Source organism: Callorhinchus milii, unplaced genomic scaffold (assembly GCF_018977255.1).
Source record: "Callorhinchus milii isolate IMCB2004 unplaced genomic scaffold, IMCB_Cmil_1.0 Scaffold2, whole genome shotgun sequence".
NCBI lineage: Eukaryota > Metazoa > Chordata > Chondrichthyes > Chimaeriformes > Callorhinchidae > Callorhinchus > Callorhinchus milii.
In genome coordinates this window covers 47,406,936-47,434,156 of record NW_024704743.1, presented here as the reverse complement: position 1 = coordinate 47,434,156, position 27,221 = coordinate 47,406,936, and the positions used below count along the sequence as shown (strand labels likewise).

At 40.6% G+C, this 27,221-nt stretch overlaps 1 protein-coding gene across 1 annotated transcript in view; it reads left to right on the top strand.

The window, feature by feature from the left end:
- The window catches only part of creb5b (cAMP responsive element binding protein 5b), a 201,634-nt gene that overhangs the window by 121,506 nt on the left and 52,907 nt on the right, over positions 1-27,221 (top strand). Inside the window, exons 7-8 of the mRNA XM_042346896.1 lie at positions 1,823-1,949; positions 18,462-18,572. Coding sequence (XP_042202830.1) covers positions 1,823-1,949; positions 18,462-18,572 — 238 coding nt within the window. The remainder of the gene's footprint in view (positions 1-1,822; positions 1,950-18,461; positions 18,573-27,221) is intronic.

Below are 27,221 nucleotides of genomic sequence, written 5' to 3'. Positions count from 1 at the left end.
TTCGGCCCAACTAGTCTATACCGGTGTTTATGCTCCACATGAGCCTCCTCCTGCCCTTCCTCAACTAAGCCCTCAAACATAACCTTCTATTCCTTTCTCCCTCATGTACCTATCAAGCTTTTCCTTAAATACATCTACGCTATTTGCCTCAACAACTTCTTGTGGTAGCATGTTCCACAATCCCACTACTCTCTGTGTGAAGAAATTTCTTCTAACTTCCCTATTTGATCTATTTGTGACTATTTTATATTGATGGCCCCTGGTTTTGGTCTCCCCCACAAGTGGAAACATCTTCCCTATGTCTACCCTATCAAAACCTTTCATCATTTTAAAGACTTCCATCAAGTCACCCCTTACCCTCCTCTTTTCCAGCACCTTGGGACGTCCTCCTGACGTGAAAGGCGCTATACAAATGTAATCTTGTTGTTGTTGTTGTTTTCAAAAGAAAAGAGTCCAAGTACGTTCAGCCTTTCCTGATAGGTATAACCTCTCAGTTTTGGGATCATTCTTGTGAATCGCCTTTGCACCCTCTCCAGGCCCTCAATACCCCTTCTATAATGTAGGGACCAGAAATTTGTTCATTTCAGTATATTTAAAGATGTACAACAAAAACAACAACAAACTTACATTTGTATAGTGCCTTTCACGGAGGACGTCCCAAGGCACTGGACAATCAGTGTTTTGGACCTGAGCTGGAGGTTGGCATCGGGGAGGGTGGAGGGCAGGGGGGAAAGGAGGGTGACCGAAGGTACGGTTGAAGAAGAGGGTCTTGAGACGAGTCTTGAAGGAGGCAAGGGAGGGGACAAGGGATTGGGGACAGGACTTCCAGAGGGTGGGGTCAGAGTACCTGAAGGCCTGCCTGCCAATGGTGGAGAAGGCAAGGCAGGGGACGTGAAGCAGGCCAGAGCCTGCTGAGCGGAGGATGCGGGCAGGTTTGTACGGGGTTAGGAGGTCACAGAGACAGCGGGTGGGGGGCAAGGCCACGGAGGGCTTTGAAAGTGAGAATGAGGATCTTGAACTGTATCCTCTGAGTGATGGGAAACCTGTGGAGTCAGGCGAGGATGGGGGTGATAGGGTTGGGGAGCCTGCTGAGAGAGAGGACACGGGCTGCAGAGTTCTGGATGATCTGCACCCAATGGAGGGAGGAGTTGGGGAGTTTGCTTTTTACTTCATAACATCAGAAAGGTACGTGTCTTGACTGGCTAGAGGTACAACCCTCTGAGTCAAGAGTTGGTTCACTGCACATACATAAACCTCATATTCAGTTGGCTGTTAGCTAGTATCTGTTAAGGTTGATTAGTTATTTGTGTAATTCATGGTTGTGTAATTCATTGTTATTTGTTGAAATCACTTGAGAACTATTTCCGGGGAGTTTTGGATTCTGAACGAACCATAATAAAAATGCCATTGAGTTTTCTTAACTGTGTTTCATTCTGTTCATTTTCGATATAAAAGGAAGTAACACAAACAGGTTCAGCCTAGGTCACAGAGGTATTCAAAAATAAACCTCTGATTGACCAAAGCTTCCTAGTTTGCATTGATTGAAGATCAATCTGGTAGTACCTGTCGATTATGAAACAAACTCAATTAGCAAGAAACACTTAGAGATAAGCTCTTACACACATTAGTGAAAATTGATCACAGAGGCCACCCAATACACGCTGCGAGTGAGGAGCGAGCCATATCATGGAGATACAAATTAAGGGTGTAGAACCATCTCACACAGCTTCATAGCACTTTTAAGATGTTTTGCAAAGTTACTTGTTCACCATCAAGTTTTGTGTACCTCTCTACTGATGTCCTTATGCTCTTGTTCCCTCAGGCCTGTTCCAGGGTCTCTGTCTTCATTACTGCATCTCCACAACAGACATAGGCAGCCCATGCCAGCTTCCATGCCTGGTAACCTCCCCAATCCCACGATGCCAGGATCATCTGCAGTATTGATGCCTGTAAGTGTTTGTGAAAGACCATTTTTGCTTCTTATCCTGATATTTATCTGTATCTTTTACTTTCACAAAAAAGTTAAATTTTATCTTGCATTTTCATCTTTCATCTTTCTTACTTGCATTTTATTAATTTATGAGTCCTTTACACTGTAGACTGCTGGTGGGTCCAGGGAAGTTTCTATTTTCAGTTGTTTTGTTTACAACTCGTGCATTGCGAAACAGAAATGAGCATTGATATTACAGTTAAAAAAAACTAGAATGTTAGAAATAGCTTCACAGAGGTTTTCTGCAAAATGTAGTAAATGTGTATTTGTAGGCAAACATGACAGGTTATTTGCACACAGCAACGTGCCGCGATCAGCCAGGATTTGACTAACTAATTTGACTGAAGAATCATAAATTAGAACCAGGAGACACAACTTTCTCTTTCAAACAGAGACATGTGTTTTTTAACTTATACCTGAAGAAGAAAATGGGATCAAAGTTAATTTTCAATGGATCAAGATAATCAGAAATGGGTGGACACAATCAATCTTTACTTAACTGCTAAAAACTCATTACAGCCATGGAATCGAGAGTGATGGCGGAGAAGTAGATTTTTTTCTTTAACTGTTTCTTCCTAGCACATGTGGTTTGAACATGTGCTGAACTCTTACTTACTCTCACCTTACTGAGCAAAGTCACCAATGCCGTTGTGTGACTGGCTCTCACAGAACCCTCACCCTCCTCGATCTCCCTGCTCCATTTCAGACTGTTCACAATTCCATTGTTCTTCACCATTTTTTCCCATGATCAACCACCATGACTGCATTTCCATGTTTCCTTTCCTGCTTACCCAACACCATTGACAAATCTCCAATGTATTCTGTTCTTGCACAATTACCTTTGATGCACCCAGAGTTTGATTATTAATAATAATTTGATATAGCACCCTATCTCGTTTTCAAGACGTCTCAAAAGTACGTCACAGATTACACTGTAAAGTGAATTGACTGTATATTTTGCAGGTGAGTCGTCTTCTCCTATTCCTCATCTATATACTGTGCTTGTCAGCATCATTTGTAAGCGCAATTGGCTTCCATACTTCCATACTATTGATACCCAACTTTACCTCTCAGACATCACCTGAGAGTCCATGGATGTTATATTCTGACTGCAAGTCCTGGATGAGTCATGACTTTGTACAGCTGTGCATCAACATAATTGAAGCCATCTTAGTTGGTTCTCACCAGCACTTATTTAACTTTTGTTCTATCAACCTCTCTGGCTGCTCCCTCAGCTTGAGTCAGGAGGTGCACAATCTCAGTGTTCTACTTTGACCCTCTGAGCTGAGTATCAAACCCCACATTGTCTGCGTAGCTCAGTTGGTAGCATTCTCACCTCTGACTCAGAAGCTTGTTGGGACTTTGAACAAATGTAATATAGGCTGAGACTCCAATGCAATGCTGGATATGTGCTGTATTGCTGGAGGTGCTGTCCTTCTGAAATGCCATTAAATCAAGGTTCTATCTGAACCTGTTCAGGTGAATGATATTCTACTCAAAAAGATAAGAGAGTGTCTCCCAGTGTCTGGACCAGCAATCCTCCAGATAAAATTGCTCATTCATTTCATGGCTGTTTGTGGGGACATTGCTGTGTGCACATTGGCTGCCCTGTTTATCTACAAAATACCTACAGTAACTCCATTTTACGTTAAATGTTGTGAAGATCTATGAGATATCCTCCTTATGTGATATGTGCTTTATCAAATGCAAGGACTTATTAATGGTAGGGATCATTGCATTTGCAGAATACATGCGCCCTGATAAACGTGTAACGGACACAAAACTGGTTCACAATTCTGGAATCATAGATTGTTCAAAGCACATTTGGCCCATTGTAACTGAGCTGGTGCTCATTCCTCAGTAAAGCTATCTGCTCAAAACAATAAGGCTTAACAGCATTGCAAAATAAAGTCAACATTGCACAAATATAGATGCCAATTCAGCCTACACCTTATAATTTACGAAATAAATTATTGTAATTTGTTATGAAATAAATTATTGAGCTGATAGAGATGCCATCATTGCGCACGTTAAAATTGATGTTAAGAAGACAGGAGGAAAGATAAAATCCTGACAAAAATAACAACTTGCATTTATACAGCGCCTTTCACAAACCAGAACGTCTCAAAGATCTTGACAAATGTAGTGACACACATCGAGCAGGGTAATTACCTCGCCGGTCTCCCCAGCTCCACTATTCAAAAGATCCATCTTATTCAGAACTCTGCTGCCCGCATACTGACCCAGACCAAAGTCTGTACCCACATCTCACCAGTTCTGGCCAGTCTCCACTGGCTCCCCATCAACGAATGGATCAACTTCAAGATCCTCACACTTCCTTCCTTCTCTGACACCTCCCTACCTCTCCAACCACCTCACTCCCCAGTCCACCATCCGACACCTCTGCACAACTGGCACTGGCTTCCTGCTCATCCCTCGCACCCTCCACCCCACAATCGGAGGTCGCACTTTCAGCCACTATGCACCAAAACTTGGAACACTGTCCCTCAATCCCTCCACCTTGCCCCCTCTCTCCCCTTTTTCAAGTCCTGACTGAAAATCTTCCTCTTTGCCACTTTCCCCACCCCCAGCTCGGAGTCAGGCTCCGCCATTGGTAAGCGCTCTGAGACGTTACCCTGAGTGGAGGGCGTTATGTAAGTGCAAGTTGTTGTTGTAATGAAAGCCTTCAGGATGATAATAATATAGCCTAATCCTTGCATTTGATATGGCAGCTTTCACATTGGGAGAATGTCTTAAAATGCTTCACAAGATCCACTTTCAAGTGTAGTGACTATTCTGTAAGCAAACGTCTATGATGAGGACAGAGTGTTGTTTCTGTGCTGTAAAATTCTATCATACTCTGAGTTACTTACTGACGTACTATCTATATTTGAAATACTGCAGTAAAACTAGAGAATAGATAAACACAAGAAATAATCTTACATTTTTCTGATAGGAGAAGATAGATATTCCTCTAGGTTTCTAGATAACCTGGATATTCCTCATAATAGGTAACCTAATAGTAAATCTTTCCAACTATTAAAGTCGAATCCGATTTTTTAAAATAGGGAAATAGGGAGAAACTTAAAAAAGAGAAACATTAAAGGATGTGTGGAGCAAATAGGAGAATAGGATTAGATTAGGCGACTTTTGCGGAACTATCACTTGGTCTATTTCTGACGGAATAGAATGCTCAGATGTTTAGTCAGTGATGGTTTGGTAATATTTAAGCTAAAATCATAGCGAACAGTTAACAGCATGAAGCTAAAATCATAGCAAACAGTTAACAGGTCAGGATCTCCAGTGAGTAGCTGGGGCTGAGGTCCCACCAGCTGATTGAAGTGCATGGGCTAAACAAAATGCAAAATACTGCAGATGCTGGAAATCTGTAACAAAAACAGAAGTAGCTGGGAACACTCAGCAGGTCAGGCAGCATCTATGGAGAAAGGTAAATGAGTCAAAGCTTTGGGTCCACGACCCTTTGTCAGAACGCAAGGGTTTGGTTCTGACGAAGGATCGTGGACCCAAAATGTTGAAGGACGTGGATTTCCTGCTTGAGATGTGGTTTCTGCCACAAGGTGCTCTTACTGTCATTGAAGTGCAAATAAAAGTACTGTTTCCTGGAGAACTATTTTTAAACCCAGTATTGCATGAAGGGCAATTTGTACATTGTACTCTTCACCAAATATTGCTCAGTCTTATTGTTTTTTTAAAAAACAACACTGTAGTGCTGAATAAAGGATGGGTTAAAAAACAGGAATTAAGTTAGTAATTCCACTGACACTCACCTTCTGGGGGGCCCTTCATGTTTTAATTTGTGGATATTTATTGGTGTAATTTATCTCATATCATGTAATGAGGCCCTAGCATCCTTCCATTACAGGGTTAATCTGATTCTTAAATGAGTCCAGTGTCCTGGCTTCAAACTGTTAATGTTACCTCAATCAAAAGTCTTTACCAAGTAGTAATAGTTACCATCTATAGCAATTTTCTCAGAAATTCTGGAACCATATTAATACAAGAACAGCTGGTTCAAGATAGATCTCCTTCACTTCATGTTTTTAATTCATGGAAATTTCTCTGTGTCATTTATATTGAGCAGCGTAGCATGATTCCTGTTGCATCTTCAATCAGGCTTGACAAGTTATTATAAAACCTGTAACTTTTTCACTGGACTTGAATTGAAAATTCAAAGTTTTAGTTCTCACTCATGTGTTAGATTTAGTGGTTTTGCAATAATATAACAACTGTTTTGTCATGACCCACCTTACTGGAGGGCTAAAATTACACCTGGGTCTAGATTAGCATAGAATTTCAGAGTATCCAGAATTTGGGAAAGTCCTAAAAACAGCCTTAATTTCGAAGTTACTTTTCTGAAGTTATTTTAAGAACTATGGAAAATCAGCTTCAAAGTTATGATTGAATTCAACAATTCAACTACCAAAAATGCTTTCATAGAATAGAATCATACAGCACAGAAGAGGCCATTCGGCCCATCATGTCTGTGACGGCTCTTTGAAAAGAGCTTTCCAATTCAATCCCACTCTCCCGCTCTTTCCCCATAGCACTCCAAACCCCTGTCCTCCCCAAATAATTATCTACTTCTCTCTTAAAAGTTGTTATCGAATCAGCTTTCACCACCCATTCAGGCAATGCATTCCAGCTTTCCTCAACCTTTAACATGTTGCCAGTCGGCAAACCTATCTCACAGCAAATGTTTCCATGCTTTTAATAATAATAATAATAATAATAATAATAATAATCCTTGCATTTGATATAGCACTTTTCACGTCGGGAGGACGTCCCAAAGCGCTTCACAGAACACACTGTAAAGTGAATTGATTGTATATTTGTGGGCGAACGCGGCAGCCAATTGCGCACGGCAATGTCCCACAAACAGTCGTAGATTGAAAATGACCAATTTTTATTATTGTTTTTGGTTTTGGAGGGATTATTATCAGGCGTGTGGAGTAAGGAAACTTGCCCAAGGTTTCGCCCTGCCTGGAATTGAACTCAGGTCTCTCGCTTGCAAAGCGAGTGCTCTAACCACTGAGCTACAGGACTCCACTTTGTCACTTCCCGCCTTGATTTCTCAAACACATTCCTCGCTAGTCTTCCCAGTTCCATCATCCACTCCAGTTAATATAAACTCTGCTGCTCATATCTTCACCCGCACAATACTCCACTCCATCACCCCAATCCTCGGCGGGCTCCACTGACTCTGTCTCTAAACAGCTTGATTTCAAGATCCCTCATATACAAATTCCTTCATGCTTTTGTATCTCCTTACTTCTCAGAACTGCTCGTACCTCACTCTTCTGTTCGTTCTATTTGTTCAGCTGAAATAGACCTACGGCATGTCCTCGACTCCTCTGCACTGCCATCGGTGGCAATGCCTTCAGCCACTATGTCTTTAATCTCTGGAACTCCCTGTCTCAATCTCTCCACCAGAGCCACTCTTTATCTTTAAATCTTACCTTAAAACCTAAAGAGCAGCCCTTGGCCATTCCCCTTCCCCCTGCTCCCCCTAGCTCAGCATTCAAAACTGCCTATACAGCACTCCATGAGACATTATCCTATATGAAGGGGGCTTATATAAATGCAAGTTGTCTTTGTCAAGCCAACAAACCCAAACCCTAACAGAGTAGTTTGAGACAGAGAAGCAGCAGCAAACAACAACAGCAACTTGCACGTATACAGCACCCTCCAAGCAGGGTAGTGTCTCAGAGCGCTTAACAGTGGTGGAGACTGACTCTGAGCTGGGGGGAGTGGGGAGGTGGCTGTAAGCACGGTCGAAGAGGGAGGTTTTCAGCCAGGACTTGAAAAATATAGTAATAATAATAATAATAATAATAATCCTTGCATTTGATATAGCGTTTTTCACGTTGGGAGGATGTCCCAAAACGCTTCACAGAACACACTGTAAAGTGAATTGACTGTATATTTGTGGGCGAACGTGGCAGCCAATTGCGCACAGCAATGTCCCACAAACAGTCGTAGATTCAAAATGACCAAATTATTATTGTTTTTGGTTTTGGAGGGATTATTATTAGGTGTGTGGAGTAAGGAAACTTGCCCAAGGTTTCGCCCTGCCTGGAATTGAACTCAGGTCTCTCACTTGCAAAGCGAGTGCTCTAACCACTGAGCTACAGGACTCCACTCGGAGATCCCGCTGTTGTGATTGTCTGTCTATGTCTCTATGTGAGTCTGTGTGTGTCTCTATGTGAGTCTGTGTGTGTCTCTATGTGAGTCTGTGTGTGTCTCTATGTGAGTCTGTGTGTGACTCTGTGTGTGTCTGTTAGTGTGTGTGTCTTTGTCTCTGAGTATCTCTCTGTGTAGGTGAGCGTGTCTCTTCCTCTCTGTGTATGTGTGTGTGTCTCTCTGTGTCTGAGTGTGTGTGTGTCTTTCTCTGTGTCTGTGAGTGTGTGTGTATCGCTCTGTGTCTGTGAGAGTGTGACCCCACTGTCTGTGAATGTGGGTGTCACTCTCTGTGTCTGTGAATGTGGGTGTGTGTCTCTGTCTTTCTGTGAGTGTGTCTCTCTCTGTGTCTCTGAGTGTGTGTTCCCTCTGTGTCTGTGTGTGGTGCTGGGCCTGAGAGGCAAGAGACAGTGAGCACCTGTAGCCTTGCTAGTGTTCTGCCCCCAAAATAAAAGTTTGAACGGTAACATTCAATGGTGATATTTTGGAAATAATAACTAATAATATTAAACAAAAACAGAGAGAGCTGGGAAAACTCAGCAGGTCAGGCAACATCTATGGAGAAAGGAAAGTGAGTCAACGTTTCGGGTCCACGACCCTTCGTCAGAACTCGTTCGTGGACACGAAACGTTGATTCACTTTCCTTTTTCCATAGATGCTGCCTGACCTGCTGAGTTTTCCCAGCTCTTTCTGTTTTTGTTTCAGATTCCAGCATGTGCAGTATTTTGTGTTTTGTGACTAATAGCTTTGGGACGTCCTCCCGACGTGAGAGGCGCTATGCAAATGTAATCTTGTTGTTGTTAATCCATGCATCTAAATCTTTCAAAGCACTTCACATGAAATTGCTGTAAATGTTTCTGGGTGTTTTGCTGAACTGACTATAAGGTTTTTAACATTATTGGAGTTTTGGTTACATTGCTAGATTTTATTAACTTTAGATAAAAGCAGTCATTTGGTTGATTCATGTAGTTCAGTTTGTGCATGTCGAACTTGCCTTTCCTTACATTGGTTCTGCATCCACATTGGATAATATTGGATCCAAAGTAGATTCCCAGTTCCCAAAACAGTTATACTAAGCAATGTGTGTTAACTCAATGTGGAAATCATATTGATTATCGACATCCTCTCTATCTATGACGAGGGCTCCCTCTGCCTCCTTGTCCTCCTGCACCTCTCCGCGGCGTTCGACACAGTCGATCATTCCATCCTCCTCCACTGCCTTTCCTCCGGCATCCACTTCAGTGGGACCGCATTCACCCGATTCGAATCCTACCTCACAAACCGCCAGCAGTACATCTGCACAAACAGCTTCTCCTCCCCCTCTCACCCGGTCACCTGCGGGGTACCCAAGGATCCATCCTTGGCCCCCTCCTCTTTCTGATCTATAATGCTCCCTCTTGGGGATGTCATCCGCAGACATGGGGTACATTTCCACATGTACACAGATGACACCCATCTCTATTTTCCACCTCTCTTTGCGACCCCCAGGCCCCTGATGTTCTGTCAGCCTGCCTGTCAGATCTCAGGGGCTGGATGAGCGCAAATTTCCTTCAGCTGAACGTCGACAAGACGTAAGCCATACTCTTTGGCTCTTGTCAAGGTCTAAAATCTCACGGCTCTCACCTCCTCCACCTACCCAACCTCCCCCTAAAACTCTCGTACGTAACCTAGGTGTCAGGTTCGACCCCCAATTATCCTTCCTCCCCCACCTACGGTCCCTCACCAGCACCGCCTTCTTCCACCTCCGACACATCGCCCGTCTCCACCAATACCTCTCTCCAAAAGCCGCTGAAACCCTAGTCCGTGCCTTTGTCACCTCTCGGCTGGACTATTCTAACCCCCTCCTCGCCGGTCTCCTATCCATAAAATCCAGATCATTCAAAACTCTGCCATCCGCATTCTCACCCGCACGAAACTCTGCCCCCCGATCACCCCTGTCCTTGCCAGACTGTCCCAGAGAGGATCGACTTCAAGTTCCTCACCCTTGTATTCAAATTCCTCCACTCCTCTGCACCCCCTACCTCTCTGACCTCCTCTCTCCTCAAAACAGAACCCGGGTCTGGCCTCCTCCTCGTTCCCCGAGTCCTCTGCTCCACACTTGGTGGCCGTGCCTTCAGCCACTATGCCCCGAGGCTCAGGAATTCGCTTCCTCACTCCCTTCCTATTTTCAGGTCTCTGCTAAAGACCTTTCTCTTTGACCGCACCTTTGGTCAACTTTCCCTCCCCCCTCCCCCTGGCTCGGCGCCGGGATCCATTACTGTAAAGTGCTCTGAGACGCCGTCCGGCGTGGAGGACGCTATATAAATCCAAGTTGTTGTTGGAGTCCTGTAGCTCAGTGGTTAGAGCACTCGCCTTGCAAGTGAGACACCTGGGTTCAATTCCAGGCAGAGGGCGAAACCTTGGGCAAGTTTCCTTACTCTGCACGCCTAATAATAATCCCTCCCAAAAAAAAAAAAAAATTGGTCATTTTCAATCCACGACTGTTTGTGGGACACTGCTGTGCGCAATTGGCTGCCGAGGTTCGCCCACAAATATACGGTCAATTCACTTTACAGTATATTCTGTGAAGCGCTTTGAGACGTCGAGAAGACATGAAAAGCGCTATATCAAATGCAAGGATTATTATTATTATGTTATATAGTACAGAAATAGCATTCATTGAAAAAGTTCCTGTTTCCTCTTTTCCCAAAACAAATATTGTACTCACATTTGAATTCAACAGGTTGATCATTGATGTAAATTAAATTTTACTTGTTAAATTATAATAAACAAAGATTGAAATCCAATGGTGGGAATTTAGACCTAGATATTCATGCTGGCAATCTGAACTTGTTGTTAGATAGAATGTCGGCTTCACTGTTGGCCCAGTTGATGCAGGCACTGCTTTGTAGAAGAATAATCCACACAGATTTGAGGTATGAATCTGTGTCTGTGTTTAATAGAAACAGTGGTTGAAGGCACTACAATTAGTTTCAGGGCTTCCTAACCTGGAAAACGTGCCGCCCTTCCGATAAGATGTTAAACCGAGGTCCTGTCTGCCTGTACAGGTGGACACTAAAGATCCATGGCACTACTTCAAAAGACAAGGGAGTTTCTCCTAATGTCCAGGCCAACAACCCCCCAAATAAAATTGGTCATTTGTTTCATGGCTGTTTGTAGGATATTGCTGTGCACAATTAGGCTGCCGCGTTTGCCCACACAGATTTCACTGTATATCCTGTGAAGTGCTTTGAGACATCCACCCTAACATGAAAGGTGGTATACCAAGTGCGAGGCTTATTATTATTATTATCATTTTGGACTATTTGGATCAATAACATGGTTTGGAGTCCTGCTGTTAGTAACACAGATCTACAGTTTTGCAGATGTATTTTTTCCACTTGGAAACAAGAAATAAACAAACCAAAACAGCAGAAATAATTATCGGAACTGAAACTATCTGGCCAGTGCTGAGTGAAATGTGGTCAAAGAACATAGAAGCCAATGGGCTGACATTATTAATAATAAGAATCCTTGCATTTGATGTAGCCCTTATCATGTAATCAAAATATCTCTAAGGGGTGAGGGTCACAGGATTTACTATAAAGTTTAGTTACTCTCTATTCGTAGGCAGATATGACAACCAATCTGTGTGCAGCGATGTCCCACAAACAGCCATGAAGTGAATGACTTTTGTTACCTAAGGGATTGTTGGCTAGGACTGCAGGAGAAACTCCCTTATTTGCATAGAGCCATGGGATCTTTAACGTCCACCTGAACAGGCAGATTGGAACTTGGCTTAATATCGCTTCCGAAGAATGGCAACTCTGACAGTGCAACACTTTCGAACATTGCGCTAGATTATCAGCCTGGACTATGAGCTCAAAGCCCCAGCCTTGAAGCCACAACCTTTTGACTCAAAGGCGAGAGTTATACTAACTGATTCAAGCTGGTGTTAAATCATGACACTTGGATTGAAGCCACAAGAGGGAAATTATGAGAATATAGTCTGTCTGAATTTCCTACCTGTAATTCCTTGATGATCAATCAGTCTGTCTTCTGAAAATAAATATTTAGCACAACTTGTTTGTTTAGCTGAAGACCCAAATCAAACCCAGCTATTGAATCCCAAGAAAACAGGCAAAAACTCCTCACCAACAAACATGTATGTGTTTCCTTCAGAAAGTACTCCCAATATACTGGAAACAAAATTAGTTTCCTAGATACACAGACTGGCATATTTGCTGCCAGTTTTCCAGACTGTATGTAACTGAGGGTAACTAGTTGTGGGTCCTAAATTCTAAAACTATCTTTTTAAAGGAATTATATCATTGTTCTAGCAAATCCATAAAACTATACATTATCTGTTATTTTCTTAAACTTCTGCATAATCGTTAATAAATTGAGCTAGAAAACATTAAATGAATTACGCTGTATTAGACCTGTAGCAGATTGGTAACATTTACAAAGGTGTGGGTGACTTGTCTTTGGACATAACACTATTATGCAATTTAAGGGCAAGTTCTCAAAAAAAAGACTTCAAATTTGTCCCAATAGCTTTTGGAAAAGGGATAATGGAGGAAAAAGGTGAAAGCTTTTCAATGGGTTGCCTTTGGCTGTGTTGTCTTTATTTGTTGGCATGCTATAATTTCCAAAATGATCCATGGACTTTGACTTCCGGTTCCTCACCCTCACCTATGGATCCCTTAATGTGCCAGCAGCTCTGTATTTTTGTAATCTTCTCCTCTCCCACTGTTTTGCTTGTGTCCACTTGGGCCTGCTGTCCTTCCTCCGCCTCCTCTGCCCCTCATCAGTGGTGAAGCCTTCAGCAACTACACACACAGCAGAAACTTTTAAAAATTCCTGTGAAGGAGAGCAAGATTAGAAAGTGGTGGAGAGGTGAAGTCTGATAATAGTGCAGTCAAGTAGAAGCATATCTAACTTCCAATTCAGAGCAATGTGAGGGGTTTACAGATAAATAATTTGAGGAATGCAGTTTGAGGAGAATTTAACAGGAAGCAAATCAAATTTGCCATGTGCAGAATTGAATATTATCTTGCTTTTGTTTGGAGGAGGATGACTGTTGCTCCAGTATCAATGGGTAACTTTCCATATCCAACTCAAGTTATCCTGCTCTGAGAATAATGTTTTGTATTGAACTTTCATACCCTAATGACTGTAGTATGAAGTAAACTTTCTGTCATCTTCCAGTAGATCCAGAATATTTGTGTCTTCACTCGTATTCTGGGATTTTAGGGAATAGATCTGCTCAACCTTTCTGATACCAGTTTTAGCTCAATTCCTACTTATAATGTGTATTGATCTGGTTCAGTTGGTACTACTTTCTCTACTTTTCATACCTTTCGAGTCGAAAGGATGTGGGTTCTTGGCAGACACTCCAGTGCCATACTATGGATACAACTACAGAGACTGGTGTAGACCAGTATGAGGTTTTCATGGAGCAGCACTGGCGCTTGTGGCTTAGTCATTGAAAAACACTAAGCTAAAGGCAGCTTTTCTTTAGTAGCTTTTTGGAAGTGCTGAATGAGCAAACTGAGCCCAATTTACAATTGTTGCAAAAATTCACAAGAGTGTGTTGAGCCCTTCAGTAAGCCTGAGAGTTTGGATTTGAGTCAATGATTTCTGATAGCAAAATGGACAACTCTAAAAAATGCTGCTTCACACCTGGAATTTTTTAAAAAAAATTTGGCATCTTTTGAAAATTGCTATAAGCGTTTCCCACCAAATATTGCAAATTAGATAATAGATATATTCAACCCTAATACGTCATTTCAAAATTGTCAAAAATAATTTCAAATCCACACGTGGCAGAATGACATGAAGTTAGCCTACTTGATAACTGCAGCTTATTTACATTTGGATCTGCACTTCAGTCCTTGTGCTTCTCCTGTATGACCACACCATCTATTTGTCAGTGGAAACTTTTCCTTTGATTTGTAAAAAACACACACAAGCAGTCGACTCTCATCATTATAACTAACCTATTTTCCATTCACTTTTCCACTAAAGCTTTGATACTGTACAACAGCGTAAACCTTGATAAGATAAACCTTGAACTTGATTACATTTGCTGGTTCTCACAAGTTTATGATAAGATTTACTATAATTATTATACTTAAAATTTACCTTTGGTATTTTAAAATGTTAGAACTTGTCCTTGTAGACCAACCATTTTTAAAAAAGATTGACATGTTAATACTTGAAATAAAACACTAAAACTGCATTTTTGCAACATCTCAGATGCAAACAGGTCAAGGCATCACTTGGGTAATTGCAGCAATCTGCCTTCATTCTCAGTAAGTTTGCACAGGGCCATGAAGCTAGTAACGGATGCTACAAGGTCACAGTGGATGTTTCCATTACTATACCGTTTCCTGCCTTAGTTTCGAGATTACTGAGAGGAGCAGATTCTTGAAAACAAGAGCTCTTTCCTCAACTTAGAACTATCTGAACTGAAAACTTTTTTATTTGCTACATAAACTTAACATTCAAAAATCTAGATTTCCAGGGTTGGATAACTGTACTTGCGGTGCAAATATTTAGATGCTTAAAAAAGTGTTTTAATATCTTAACCTCTTAAAAAAATTATATTAGGGCCTAATTAATAATAATCTTATTAAAGGGATCCTGTTCAATGTGACAATGATTCACAGCTCTTCTTTAAAAAATATTGTTGTATCACTCTTCCTTCTAACCAAGGTTAAAATGATTTCCTGGCAAGAGAGTGCTGAACATTTATAAACTACCAACTTTGAAAAGTTATTTTTAAATTCAATTGTTTCTCCCCTCTATTCTCTACTAAAGGCAACAACTCATGCATGGGTTTGTAAAGTGCTGTTGGTATTTGGTCCAGGTGACCATTTATTATGCATATTTATTATTAATTAGCTGCTGTCCTGAGTGAAAGGCATTATATAAATGGAGGTTGCTGTTGCATATAGCTAAAATATACAAATTTTCCCCTCCTGAACTCATAAGATTTTTTTTAGTGAGCAAGGTTTTCCTCACTCCTTAAATGACAAGCAAAGCAACTTTCCCACCTGACTACTGTTGTGGTTCAACAGGATAGACATTATCTGCTCCTGGCTCTCAATCTTAGCATTAGAACATGTATGTTAAACCCTCAAATGTATAAATCCAATGATGCAGCCTCAAAATATATTAACATAATTTGTAGAATAGTTTCCAGTACCCTGGGGTGGTAAGGGTTAATATTAATATTTATGGTTTATATTTGTTTTGTTAGTTGTAGATTTGACACACAGGCTATTGTTATAATGTCTCTGTTATCTGTGTTCACTGATATTAGGGATGAATGAACCTATCCTACATTTGGATTTTTCAGATGATTTCATTCTTAATTGACCCCAACCCATCAAATTAAAACCACTAACATTACAGCCAACATCAACACAAAATAAAACTCGGCTCACATCCACATATTTGGTCAGTTGGGACTCCAATTTCCTGAAGAACAGAGCAATCTTAACATTTTACATGAAACCTGAAGCTGAGCCATATTTGGGTGGGTTTGTTTATTTGCTTATTCCCATCTGAGCCTTCTCTTGAACTAAACATTGTAAGCAGGAACCCTTTTCACTTTGTGTCATGGTTGTTGACCAGTAAAATACCAAGAAATCCGTACCATCTGTTTAAAATAATTCAGCGAGTTGGCAGTAAAATTATGTATCTAGTATGGGATGATCTTCATTCAGTGTCTGAATGTCTGTTTGATCATTTGCTGTTGTAGTCCAGCATATTAAGGATAAAGAATTGTTCCTACAATTTTAAAAACAGGTAACATATATCATGGTGTTTTATCTAAAAGCATATACATATATAATATTGAATGCTTCATTCAAAGACTTGACTGAAACATCTCAATATGTGTTCTCCTGTAACTCAGCAGACATCACTCAGCCTGGATCATATTCCCCACCCACTCCAATCACTGTTGGAGGACAAGCCTTCAGCCACTCTGCCCCTGTTCACTGGAACTCAATCCCAGAGTCCCTCTATCTATTCCCCTCACTCTCCACCATCAAAACCTATCTCTTCAACCATGCTTTCAGCCACTTTTCCTTTCCTCAGCTCCCACCTCACAGATCGAGCTTCCAGTCAGTTGGGTGAAGCACATTGAGATGTTCTCTTAATGTGAAATTGTAAATTGTAAATTGTAAATCGTAAAATGTAATTCTCTGATGAGGAAACTACTGTCTGCTTATTTATATTAAACACTGAAAAAAAAGTTAAGATTTTAAATTCACAGCTATTCACCTTTTCAACTTCTCAGATGTTGAATTCGTTGTTAAGATTTGTTGTGTGTTTTGGATACATTTAATTTCTTTGTTAATTCTGACTCATGGTGATTTAGTTAAGAAACATGATTTTTCTCTAGAAAGTGTCATTGTGAGTTAACCCGAAGAAGTCCATTGGCAAATCTGCTGCTTTACACTTATTGTTTTTTCCTCCCTTCTACCTTCCTTGGACAAAGACTGTGGCTTGTGCTGGGCTACGACTCCTCAAACACCTGCAGCCCTTTAATGCTTTATCCACATGTTTATGTTTTGGGTGGAAACTGCAATATTTGATATGATAATTATCACCGTCAAATCGTTAAAAGTGCAATCCCAGATCTGGTGTTCATTATTGAAGGTTTGACTTTGGCACAGTAGTTTGTTTTTGCTGCCCTGTTTGGGATTTTCAGTCTCCATTACATACAACATAGGCTTAACAACAACAAATTACATTTGTATAGCTCTTTTCATGTCGGGAGTGTCCCAGTCAGAATTGTGACAATATTTGAGCAATGGGACTGAAAGGCCCAGATCAACTGTGGCAAAAACAAAGATTGCAGCACAGAGAGAATGTGTCCCACTTCAGACTAAATTATTGGGGGGGGAGGGGAGAGGGGGAGAATTCATTCCCAAATGTGTCAATGGAAAAAGACAAGGTTTGGATTGTACTTTATCACATGCGATAATTAGAACTGGCAGTAACTATGATGATGAATATTGCACAATGATATTAATATAATCCCTGCCTTTCACACTGAAAGGGCATCTCAAAGCACTTTACATAATATATGGTAAAATATAGTAACTGTGTATTTTGTAGGTGAATGCAGGGCCAATCTGTACACAGTGTCTCAAGGACAGGCTTGAAGTGAATGAACGATCAATTTTATTTGGAGGCTTGTTGTCCAGGACACCACTTGAAACCCCTTCTCTTTTCAAATAATGCCATGGGACTCATCTGGAGGACGGCATCTCCAATTACTCAGTGTACTCTTAGCACCGTAGAGTCAGCCTAGACTAGTTAAAAATCCTGATTTTCACCCTTTTATGTGTGAGCCTTACAGTGAACGTCACTCGGCTGTTCAACCCAGGAACATTATAGTTTAGCCCAGCTCTATTCTCCTTTCCAGCATGAGTCACAGGATAATGATCATAAGCAGGAACTCTTGACTGATATCATACCTTCCCACTCCCTATTTGTAGTAGTTGGCTGAGAAAAGTTAGTCAGCAGGGGTCATGCATTGAACCAAGGACCTTTTAAGTTTATATGATTCTGTATAAATGTTGTGGTGCATTTACTCACTGAGCCATTTGCAATCATCTGGCATTTTGGCATGTGAGCAGATGGTGACGTGCTAATAAGAATATAATTTCACGTAAAATGTAATTTCCTTATGTTGTTTCATCTTTGTTGTTGAGGAATATACTGACGTTTTAATAAACAATGTATCAATTCCTAAGCAATAAAAGAATCCCCAATTCTTTATGGAGTCTAATTGTTTGATCTTTCGCATGAGAAGTTAAACTGAGGTCCCCGTCTGCCTGTTCAGGTGGACGTTAAAGATCCCATGGCACAATTCAATAAAAGAAGGGAGTTTCTCTCAGTGACCTGGCCAACAATCCTCCGAACAAAATTGGTCACTCACGCAATGGCTTTTTGTGGGACATTGTTTTGCGTATTTGGTTGTCGTATTTTGCCCACAAAATACATAATCACTGCACTTTACAGTATATCCATTGAAGTGCTTTTATGCACTTCGACAATGTGATAAGGTGCTATATAAAATGCAAGGATTATTATTATGATTATTATTATCCAAAACATTGGCAATTAGCATTGGTTGCAATACATACAGCCTTTGTTAAAATCTCAGAAACACTGTCAAAAATTACTGATGCACTTTTTTATTGTTAACATCAAATGTTCATCTGTTCGTGGTATTCTTTTAAAATTGCTGCTTTTTTATTTTTTAAAGATGGATAGGCAGATGTCCTTGAGCTCTAATATCATGGGAATGCCAGGCCCTTCCCTAAATAATCCCTGCACTCCTCCGCAAATCCAGCAAATACCTTCAGAAGCAAAAATGGTAAGAAAAATCAAATCCTTCTTTGTCTTGGTGATGTGGGTGGAAGGATGGGGGAGTTGCATTAGGGTTCCATGTTTGTTGAGACTTTAAGCACACAATATTCTGTGGATATTTGTTTTATCTTGTCTGATGAAAGCAGTTTCAGGAAGGCACTGTTGACTAATGCAACCTTGTGAGTGTTTTAATGACAGTTTTGTTCCATAGCAATGGTTTGACTGGTACAACACTACTGCTCTGCTTCAAAATAATACTGCTGCAGCAAGGTTCATTTAAAAGTGATTACATTGATCTTTTTAGGAGGGACCATAATCAGTGGCATTTTACAACAGAAATAAACCACTCTACAGTACATAATTGTTGTTAAACACAATGGATGTTTGATGTATAACCTTGACATAACAAGTCATTTCTAACCTTGCCACTCTGTGTTTGTGTGAATATTAGGTTCCCTTCATGTTCAGTGACATGCTGACAGGGATGAGCTTTCCGGGTTTTTCAATCTCAGGTTGATCGAGGTGATTTTTTATGATGTATGATTTAAGATTAAGGAGGTCCAGTCTAATTGCAAAAAGAAAGTAGCTTTGAAATCTGGGTTTGGTTTCAGTAAAATTAGATTGGTTTGAAGCCAAAGGTAACTTCAAAAGATTGGGTGCTGTCTGCTGACAAACATGCTCATTATGTGCACCACCCAGAGAATCAGGAGAATCTGGTATAATTGGTGGTTCTAACAGAAACAAAACAGTGTTTTGAATAACTACTCTATTCATAGATCTGTGATTATCTTTTATCTATAATAAAGAAACTTCAGCTAATACTAATGTAACTCCTCTTTTTTGTGTCAATTAGTTTAAGGCCTATGGTTTTCAATACAATTTACTTGAGAGCACACAGGAGTGGCTTGGAGACTTGTGGAACTTAATTCATTTATTTTAGACTTGTTCAATTACTTACAGATGGCATTTAATTGGTCTGAGGGCCCTTTTTATATAGTGTTAGAAATAAACGGATAGAAATTTATGAGATCTATAAACTCTACCTCCCAACCTGTCCACTTCCTGCTCTATCCTCCCTCCCCCACCATACACACACACCTACAGTGCTGTTGGAGTAAACAGATGATTCATTGTTGGTACTCAGAGCTTCAAGATAATGATCACCTCACACCACAACTCTTTAAATAAAGAAGACTGGTGACTTGTTTGTCCAGTGATAGTTTGAAGATGAAGCAATATTTTCTACAAAGGGATTAGTTTTAGTCAATGGTATTATTTTTGTACTTTAAAGTGAAGTGAAACTGCTGAACGTGGATTGTATAAAATGAGGCTCTGTAATGGTTTGGATTATGGAGTAAATATTGATTTCATATCAATGCGTGGGTCACAACTGTGCTGTTTCTTAACAGATATAAATTAAGCCAGTCTCCCGTGAAGCAGCACTATAAACAGTGCAGGTGTACAAATATTTGACCATTGCCAACCAAGCTCACAGTCGAGGCTAACACTTCAGTGCAGTGCTGGGAGTTTGCTGCACTGTAAGAAGTGCTGTTCTTTAGATGAAACATTAAACCAAGGTTCTGTCTGCCTCTTCACGTGAATGTTCAAAGATTCTGTGGCATTATTCAAAAAAGGTAGGGACTTTTTGTAAACCAGTTAGGGGGTAGGGAAGTTTCACACAATTCCAGTCTTTAGTTACTGGCAGGAAAATGTCATGGTTTTTTAACAGATTTGTTGTGTTAATTAACATCACAATTTTAATTCTGTAGTCTTTTGTCCCGGTGCCAATCTAACATTAGAATTTGTTTTACATAATTTTAAAAATGATAATTCATGTGGATACCCTAGTACTCCAATGGTCAATTAGCAAAGCATCCACAAACTCTTACTGTTGTGCTACATCACTGGTGGTATTCTGCAGAATAGTGTAATGCGGGATAGTGTCTCAGTGCTTAACAATGGCGGAGTTGGAAACGGATGTAGCACGTGTACAGTACCATGCAATGCCGATTTTCACCAACACTCCTCTGAAATTCTGCTACATTGATAAAAACATGCAGTGGAAGATAATAATAATCCTTGCATTTGATATAGCGCTTTTCATGTCGGGAGGACGTCCCAAAGCGCTTCACAGAACACACTGTAAAGTGAATTGACTGTATATTTGTGGGCGAACGCGGCAGCCAATTGCGCACAGCAATGTCCCACAAACAGTCGTAGATTGAAAATGACCAATTTATTATTGTTTTTGGTTTTGGAGGGATTATTATTAGGCGTGTGGAGTAAGGAAACTTGCCCAAGGTTTCGCCCTGCCTGGAATTGAACTCAGGTCTCTCGCTTGCAAAGCGAGTGCTCTAACCACTGAGCTACAGGAATCAAATGAGGCAATTAATTATTGATCTGTAGTCATATTGCCTTGTGGCTTTGAATCATACAATATGGGAAGCACGTTGCATCAGAAGTTACATTGAAGTTTAGAATTCAGTTGTTTAATTGCTTTAGGAAAAATCATAATCCTCAGCCTTCTTGTTCAGATGAATGCATGAATGGCATCGAAAAGTGGATTACAAACACGCCTCAGCAAAGTACTGCACAGGACTGGTGTGCTAATTCACTTATTATTTACAAGGGGGCTACTCACTTGGTTTCAAAACCCCTTTGAGCTGCTTCTGAGTTTGCTGAGCCTGTGTTTTGTGACGAGAAGTAGATAGGTGGTCTGGGACGCTACCCCGCGTGAAGGGCGCTATTTAAATGCTTGTTGTTGTTGTTGCAACCTTATTGCAGAGTAAAACATACAAGCTCCTGACACACGGTTAATGCCGCTCTGAGTTGAAGTTGCTTGATATCCAGCTATTGTAAAATAATTCAGTGCCATTGAATCAGATTATTCACCACAACAACTGAGATAGGGCGACTGTATGCTGTTCACGACACAAGCTCGGAGATGACACTGTGCATAACTATTGTCCTTCAGATGTTCAAAATGTCTCATTGTTTTAACTTAAACCCATTGTCTTAAAATTTAAGTTGTTGCTGTCTGTGTTTTGAATGCTGACTTCAATATTAAAACTGAGTTTAAGAATTCTTTTAACACCATGAGACATATTGGGGCCCTGAATTCTTATGCTTTGGATTTGGGTTCTTAGTTTTCTGTGTTTAAATACTATGTAATTGATAGCAGCAGGATTTGGTTTAGAGCAATTGGATGCAAACTGAATGCACCCAAGTAAACAGGATATAGGTGGAGCAATGAACCTTGCTAGCAAATTAGCAGCTAGGAGATTGTTAACTGCAGGTGCCCTGAATTACCAAATCCCTGTCTACAATCAATTACACGCCTTTGGAGAGATCGCCTCTTTAGCATCGCTGCACGCAGATGCATTCCCTATCTGTACAAGGAGAATTTACATGCCTTAAAGAGCTGGCTTGACTCCCATTATTACAAATGAGGGATCTGACTTGTGCATACATTCATCTGATCCTGCCCACCTGGAGGAATTCCATTCAAACTACTGCTAGGAATTTATTGATTGATGCCTGAGGTCATCTGTCTGCTCGATTGATTTGACGGGAAAATTCATTAATCTGCCGAATTCTGAAGGTCAAATACTATTTGTTTTTAGAATTTGTTGTGTACATTTCTTAAAAACCATGCTGTCTTGCTCTCTTGTTCTTAGACCTGTAGTTATCCTTTCTTTTCTGTTGTTTAATTCTAAATGTTCTGCCCTTTCCTCTTTCTTTCCTGAAGACAGTGGGACATCTCATTATAAGCAGGTATTGGAAGTATTCAGTGTGCGATAGACTTCAGTGACTCTGTGAGGCTCATTCCATTGGCATTGGTGGCCCTCACTCTGGTCCATCACTCAACAGATAGGTACGTGTGTCAGAGCTGTGGGCAGAAGGATCACGGCAATGCTGTCACGCTGTTCATGCTGAGATTTTATGCTTACCAGGAAGCTGACAGAGAGTTCTTGCTATCCACTTAGTGAGAGCATCTCACTGCTTGGATTTAGACTTCACAAATGGGCCAGAGGCTTGCCCAGCTAACTCAGTACAAACCAGGGTCAGAACTGGCACTTTCTTTGAACTTGATGTTGCACTTTTGCACAGTCACTGCATTGATTTACTGCACTACTGAGACTAGAGATCAGCAGTGTTTTTATCAAGGGGTCCAAAAGGGATATTATTATGATGAGTTTTTTTTCAAAAATATAATTCTGCAATAAACAAAACCTATTATATTTGCACCCGGATAACAATGTAAATGAATATTTGGGCAGAGAATTGTTTTAAAACAGTTCTGAATGTTAATGGCAATGGTGAGTGCAGAAGCCAATGTTTTCATTTTGATCTGTTCAGTGCAAAATAATCTTGTCAAATTCGTAATACAAATCGATGTAATGAAATGGTCCAACAATTCAGTCTCTTGAAAAATTAATCATGAAGAGGGGGCAAAGGGTGAGGATAGGAAGCGCGGGATCTTCACATCCCCGTGCTAACTGTTTCCAGTTGTCCTTGTCGCTACAAATAAATGGCATACACCAGATTGGCAGATAAATTGCCTCCATTTACTAACTGAATTGCAGAGAAACTAAAGGACTTTTTTTCATTGTAAGGGCCAGCTTACTCTTGAAAATAGCAAAGTTGACACCCTACTATATATGGAAGAGAGCACAAAGAATTGCCACGTCACAGGTCAGCATGCCCTGCAAAATGTAGTTTATTACCGTAAAGTTATGGATGGCTACACATTGGGTGCAGGTGGACCTACACTGAAGTTGAAGTTGTCCTGGCCAGTGTCATTAAAGTGTGATATATTTCAGCACAAATGACTGCACCGCACATGGCATTATTCCCATTCGTGTACACTGCTTCTGCAGACGTGTCAGTGTTTTCTGAACTCTTCCAACGGTTTTGGACTCCATTGTAAAAGGATTAGGTTTCACTGCAGGAAAGTACTGTATTCAGACCAAATTCTTTGCCAATTCAGTTAAACCTGCTGGATGAGAATAGTGCCTTAGCTATTTTTTTTTGGAAAGTCTAGCTGTGATTTTAGCAAAGAATTTATAAATTATTCTTTTGTTCAACAATCTGCTGTTTCAGGCATACCAACAAAGAAAAGGGAAGAAGAGGTGTTTCTGTGTGGAAAAAACATTCAGTTGAAATGTTCAGCTTGGGTGCAGAATTGTATCCGTTGTACTGTGTACTCTGAGTAAGAAGATTTGAATCCTATTACCCGTGAAGAGCAATTATTTACTTTGCAAGTTTTTATGTTGAAAGCAGCTCTTTAATAACATTTGTGTCTTTGTTGCTGTTTACCTCCACTATATTTTGTGTTCCTATGGAAACTTATTTCTTTAATGCAGTATCTATCTCTTGAACACCAGCCAGATGTTTAAGCTTGTTTTTATTAATGGTTGCAGGGCCTAAAATGTACGCAGAGGTGTTTGTGGGCAGTTTCTTGTGGGAGTATCTTGAACATGTGTCTATTCCTGCAAAGGTCTCGAGCAGCTATGTTTGAACTTCAGTGGTTTAAATTGAAGCTAACATGATGAGGTTTTATGGGCTGTGCCAAACTGACTCCCAAAAACCACTTGTGACGAGTGAGCAAATGCTCAAGAGAATCCAAATCAGAGTTTCACATGTGATATGAAAAACAGACTCTTCACTTCCCCACGCTCATTGTGTCCAATTCTCCCTGCCATAACTAAAAAATGACACATTCTGCATGGTCAGGTAAGTTGAGTATTTGAATGTTAAAGCACAGTACAGTGCTTTTGACCTTTACTCAGGTGTAACACAAGTAAAAATGAACATCGATTGTCAGATACATTACAAAATTACATTTGAATAGTGCCTTTCATATTGGCACGACATCCCAAGGCGCTGAACAGTCAGGGAATTTGAGCCAAACGGGGGTTGGGATCAGGGAAGGTGGAGGGCAGGGAGGGTAGGAGGGTGGCCGAAGGCGCTGTCGAAGAGGAGGGTCTTGTAACGTGCCTATAAGGAGGCAAGGGAGGGAGCGAGGCAAAGAGAATGTGGGATGAAGTTCCAAAGGGTGCGGGCAAGAGGCTGAAGGCACAACCGGCGATGGTGGGATGGGCCGGGCGAGGGATGTGGAGCAGATTGGAGCCTGCTGAGCGGAGAGGGCGGAGGGGTTGATAGGGGGTTAGCAAGTCACAGTAGGCAGGGGCAAGGCTGTGGAGGGCCTTGAAGGTGCTCTGGGGGATGGGGAGCTAGTGGAGCCAGGCGAGTGTGGGGGTGATGGGGTCACAGAGCCTGTTGCAGGTGAGGACACGAGCTGCAGAGTTCTGGATGATCTGCAGCTTGTGCAGAAAAGAGTTGGGAAGGCCAACAAGCAGGAAGGTATGGCAGGAAGGATGGGTAGGGGCCAGAGTGTGAGGGGGAGATGGGGAGGGAGTAGCAGTTGGAAGGGCAGAGGCGGCTGAGCATATTCTCTCGATTTCATCTTTAGATCTCATCTTTAACTAATTTCTTTCAATTTTCTGCCCTTCATAGATTTTTTGGGGTCAGTCAGGTGTCTGACAATAATAATATCCTTGCATTTGATATAGTGCCTTATCACGTCTTTGTCCCAAAGCATGCGGAAAACCCATCACAATACTCAAGACAATCCAAATCAGAGTTTCACATGTGTATTCCACCTGCACAAGGAAATTCCTGTGTCGTATATGTGAAGCTGCTGGGTGCATGCTAATCAGGGTGATTTTAAATATTTAAAGAAATGCATGAAATAACATGAGAAAGATTTGTGTGGGACATTGCTCTCCTGGTCCTCAGTCCCCCAAATAAAATTGGTCATTCACTTCATGGCTGTTTGTGGGACATTGTGCAGAAAATAGCTGCTGCATTCACTCACAAAACACACAAATTCACATCACTTTACAATATATCCTCTGGAGGGCTTTGGGATTTCCTCCCTACGTGAAAGGTGCTATACCAAATGTAAGTATTATTATTATCTGCCATTTTAATCTGCTGGCCTCTTCCCCTCGGCTGATTGACTTGTTGCACCAACCGACTGCACCACGCTGAGCTTCCCAATTCTATGCCCCTAACTTCTGGAACGCCCTCACTCAACCCCTTCGTCTCATCTCCTCCTCTAACTGTCTTCATGTCTGCCTTAAAACCTACCTTTTTGACTATAGTTACCACCCATTTCCCTCCTCTCCCTTCTCCTCTACTCAGCATCCATCCCCGGGTACTATGAAACACTCCAAGATGTTATTCTATGGGAATTATACAATATGAATGCAAGTCGTTATTGTTGTAATCATCTACCAGGGCCTTGTCTCTACGGTATATCATTTAATACTGTGAATTGGAGCAAATTTAACCTTAAGTTTGTTTTACAGATAAGTAATTAATTAATAATTTTATTCAAGTAACATAGAAAAATAACATTCTTATCACTCGATTCTTTCCCTGCAGTGAGAAATCTTTGCTTTAGTATTTTGATATTTGCACCTTGTCCTGGTATAGACCATTCTGTGACATACATTATAGAAAAATGTCATTACATAATAAGGGTGGGTGCTTTGCACTGGCCTTGGAGTTGCCTATGAACTACCTGACCCAGGGAAATTATTATTGTATTGTTGGATTTTGCCAAATATTGTTGTATAATCACCAGCTCTTGGAGTCACTCTCATACCCACCAAACCTAATGGAACCATCTATCTCCTCCCAATTGCATAGGGTGCTGAGTTAATGAGGAAGTGGATCCAGGTATTATATTTAAGGTGAGGAATTTCTTCCTGTAAGGAAATATTTGCAGGTGTTATTTTTCTCAATTTCTTATTTAAGTACTTTCAATAGACTTTAAAAATCCAAACCCAATTATAAATTACTGTGCAAGTTATTGCCTTATTTTATGGTTGCTGATTTGCGAAAGAAAACCTGGTAACTCACTTCTGCAGATAACTAACTTTAAGACATGTAGAAATGTGTGCTTTGTATTTCAGTTTTATTATTGAATGAGTAATGTTTCCAATTTTTAAACATGATATGACTGGGGATTAACCTGTGCAGGAGTTGATATTTGTAGATATAACTGGAAAACACTCAGTGGCAAGAATAAGCACTGTAAATAAAAAAAATTAATTGCATTTCCCATTTTGCCAGTATTAAGAACAATTATTGGAGTCATTAATGGCACAGTTGGTATTGNAAAAAATATTTTTGTTAATGGGTGGTATGTTGTTGATCTGGTGCAAGAGGGTCATGTAGTTCAGTATGTGACCTTTTACCTATGCGCTATGAAAGGCCTATGGTACAACACTCTGCAATAGGTTATCCGGCACAATTACCCAACATGGGTATGGAATAAAATTGTATATTGTTAATGCCACATCTGTTTGACTGAAACCAGATGTTTGTATTTTTAGTGATCCCTTTAAGCTATGGTTCCTATTGAAAACAGACGTTCATCTGAAGTATTTTGTCAGTCTTCTGAGACCAAGCATTAATAAAATCTGGATTGATTTAAAAACTCAAAAAATATTTTTACAATCAGATAAGATACAGTTTTCTGAGAATTTATTTACAAATCAAATAACTTGTAGTTAGAAAGGAAAGGGATGTTAATTCACTAAGGACTTGAGTTTCATTTTTGCTCTTCACGTTCTTTTAAAAT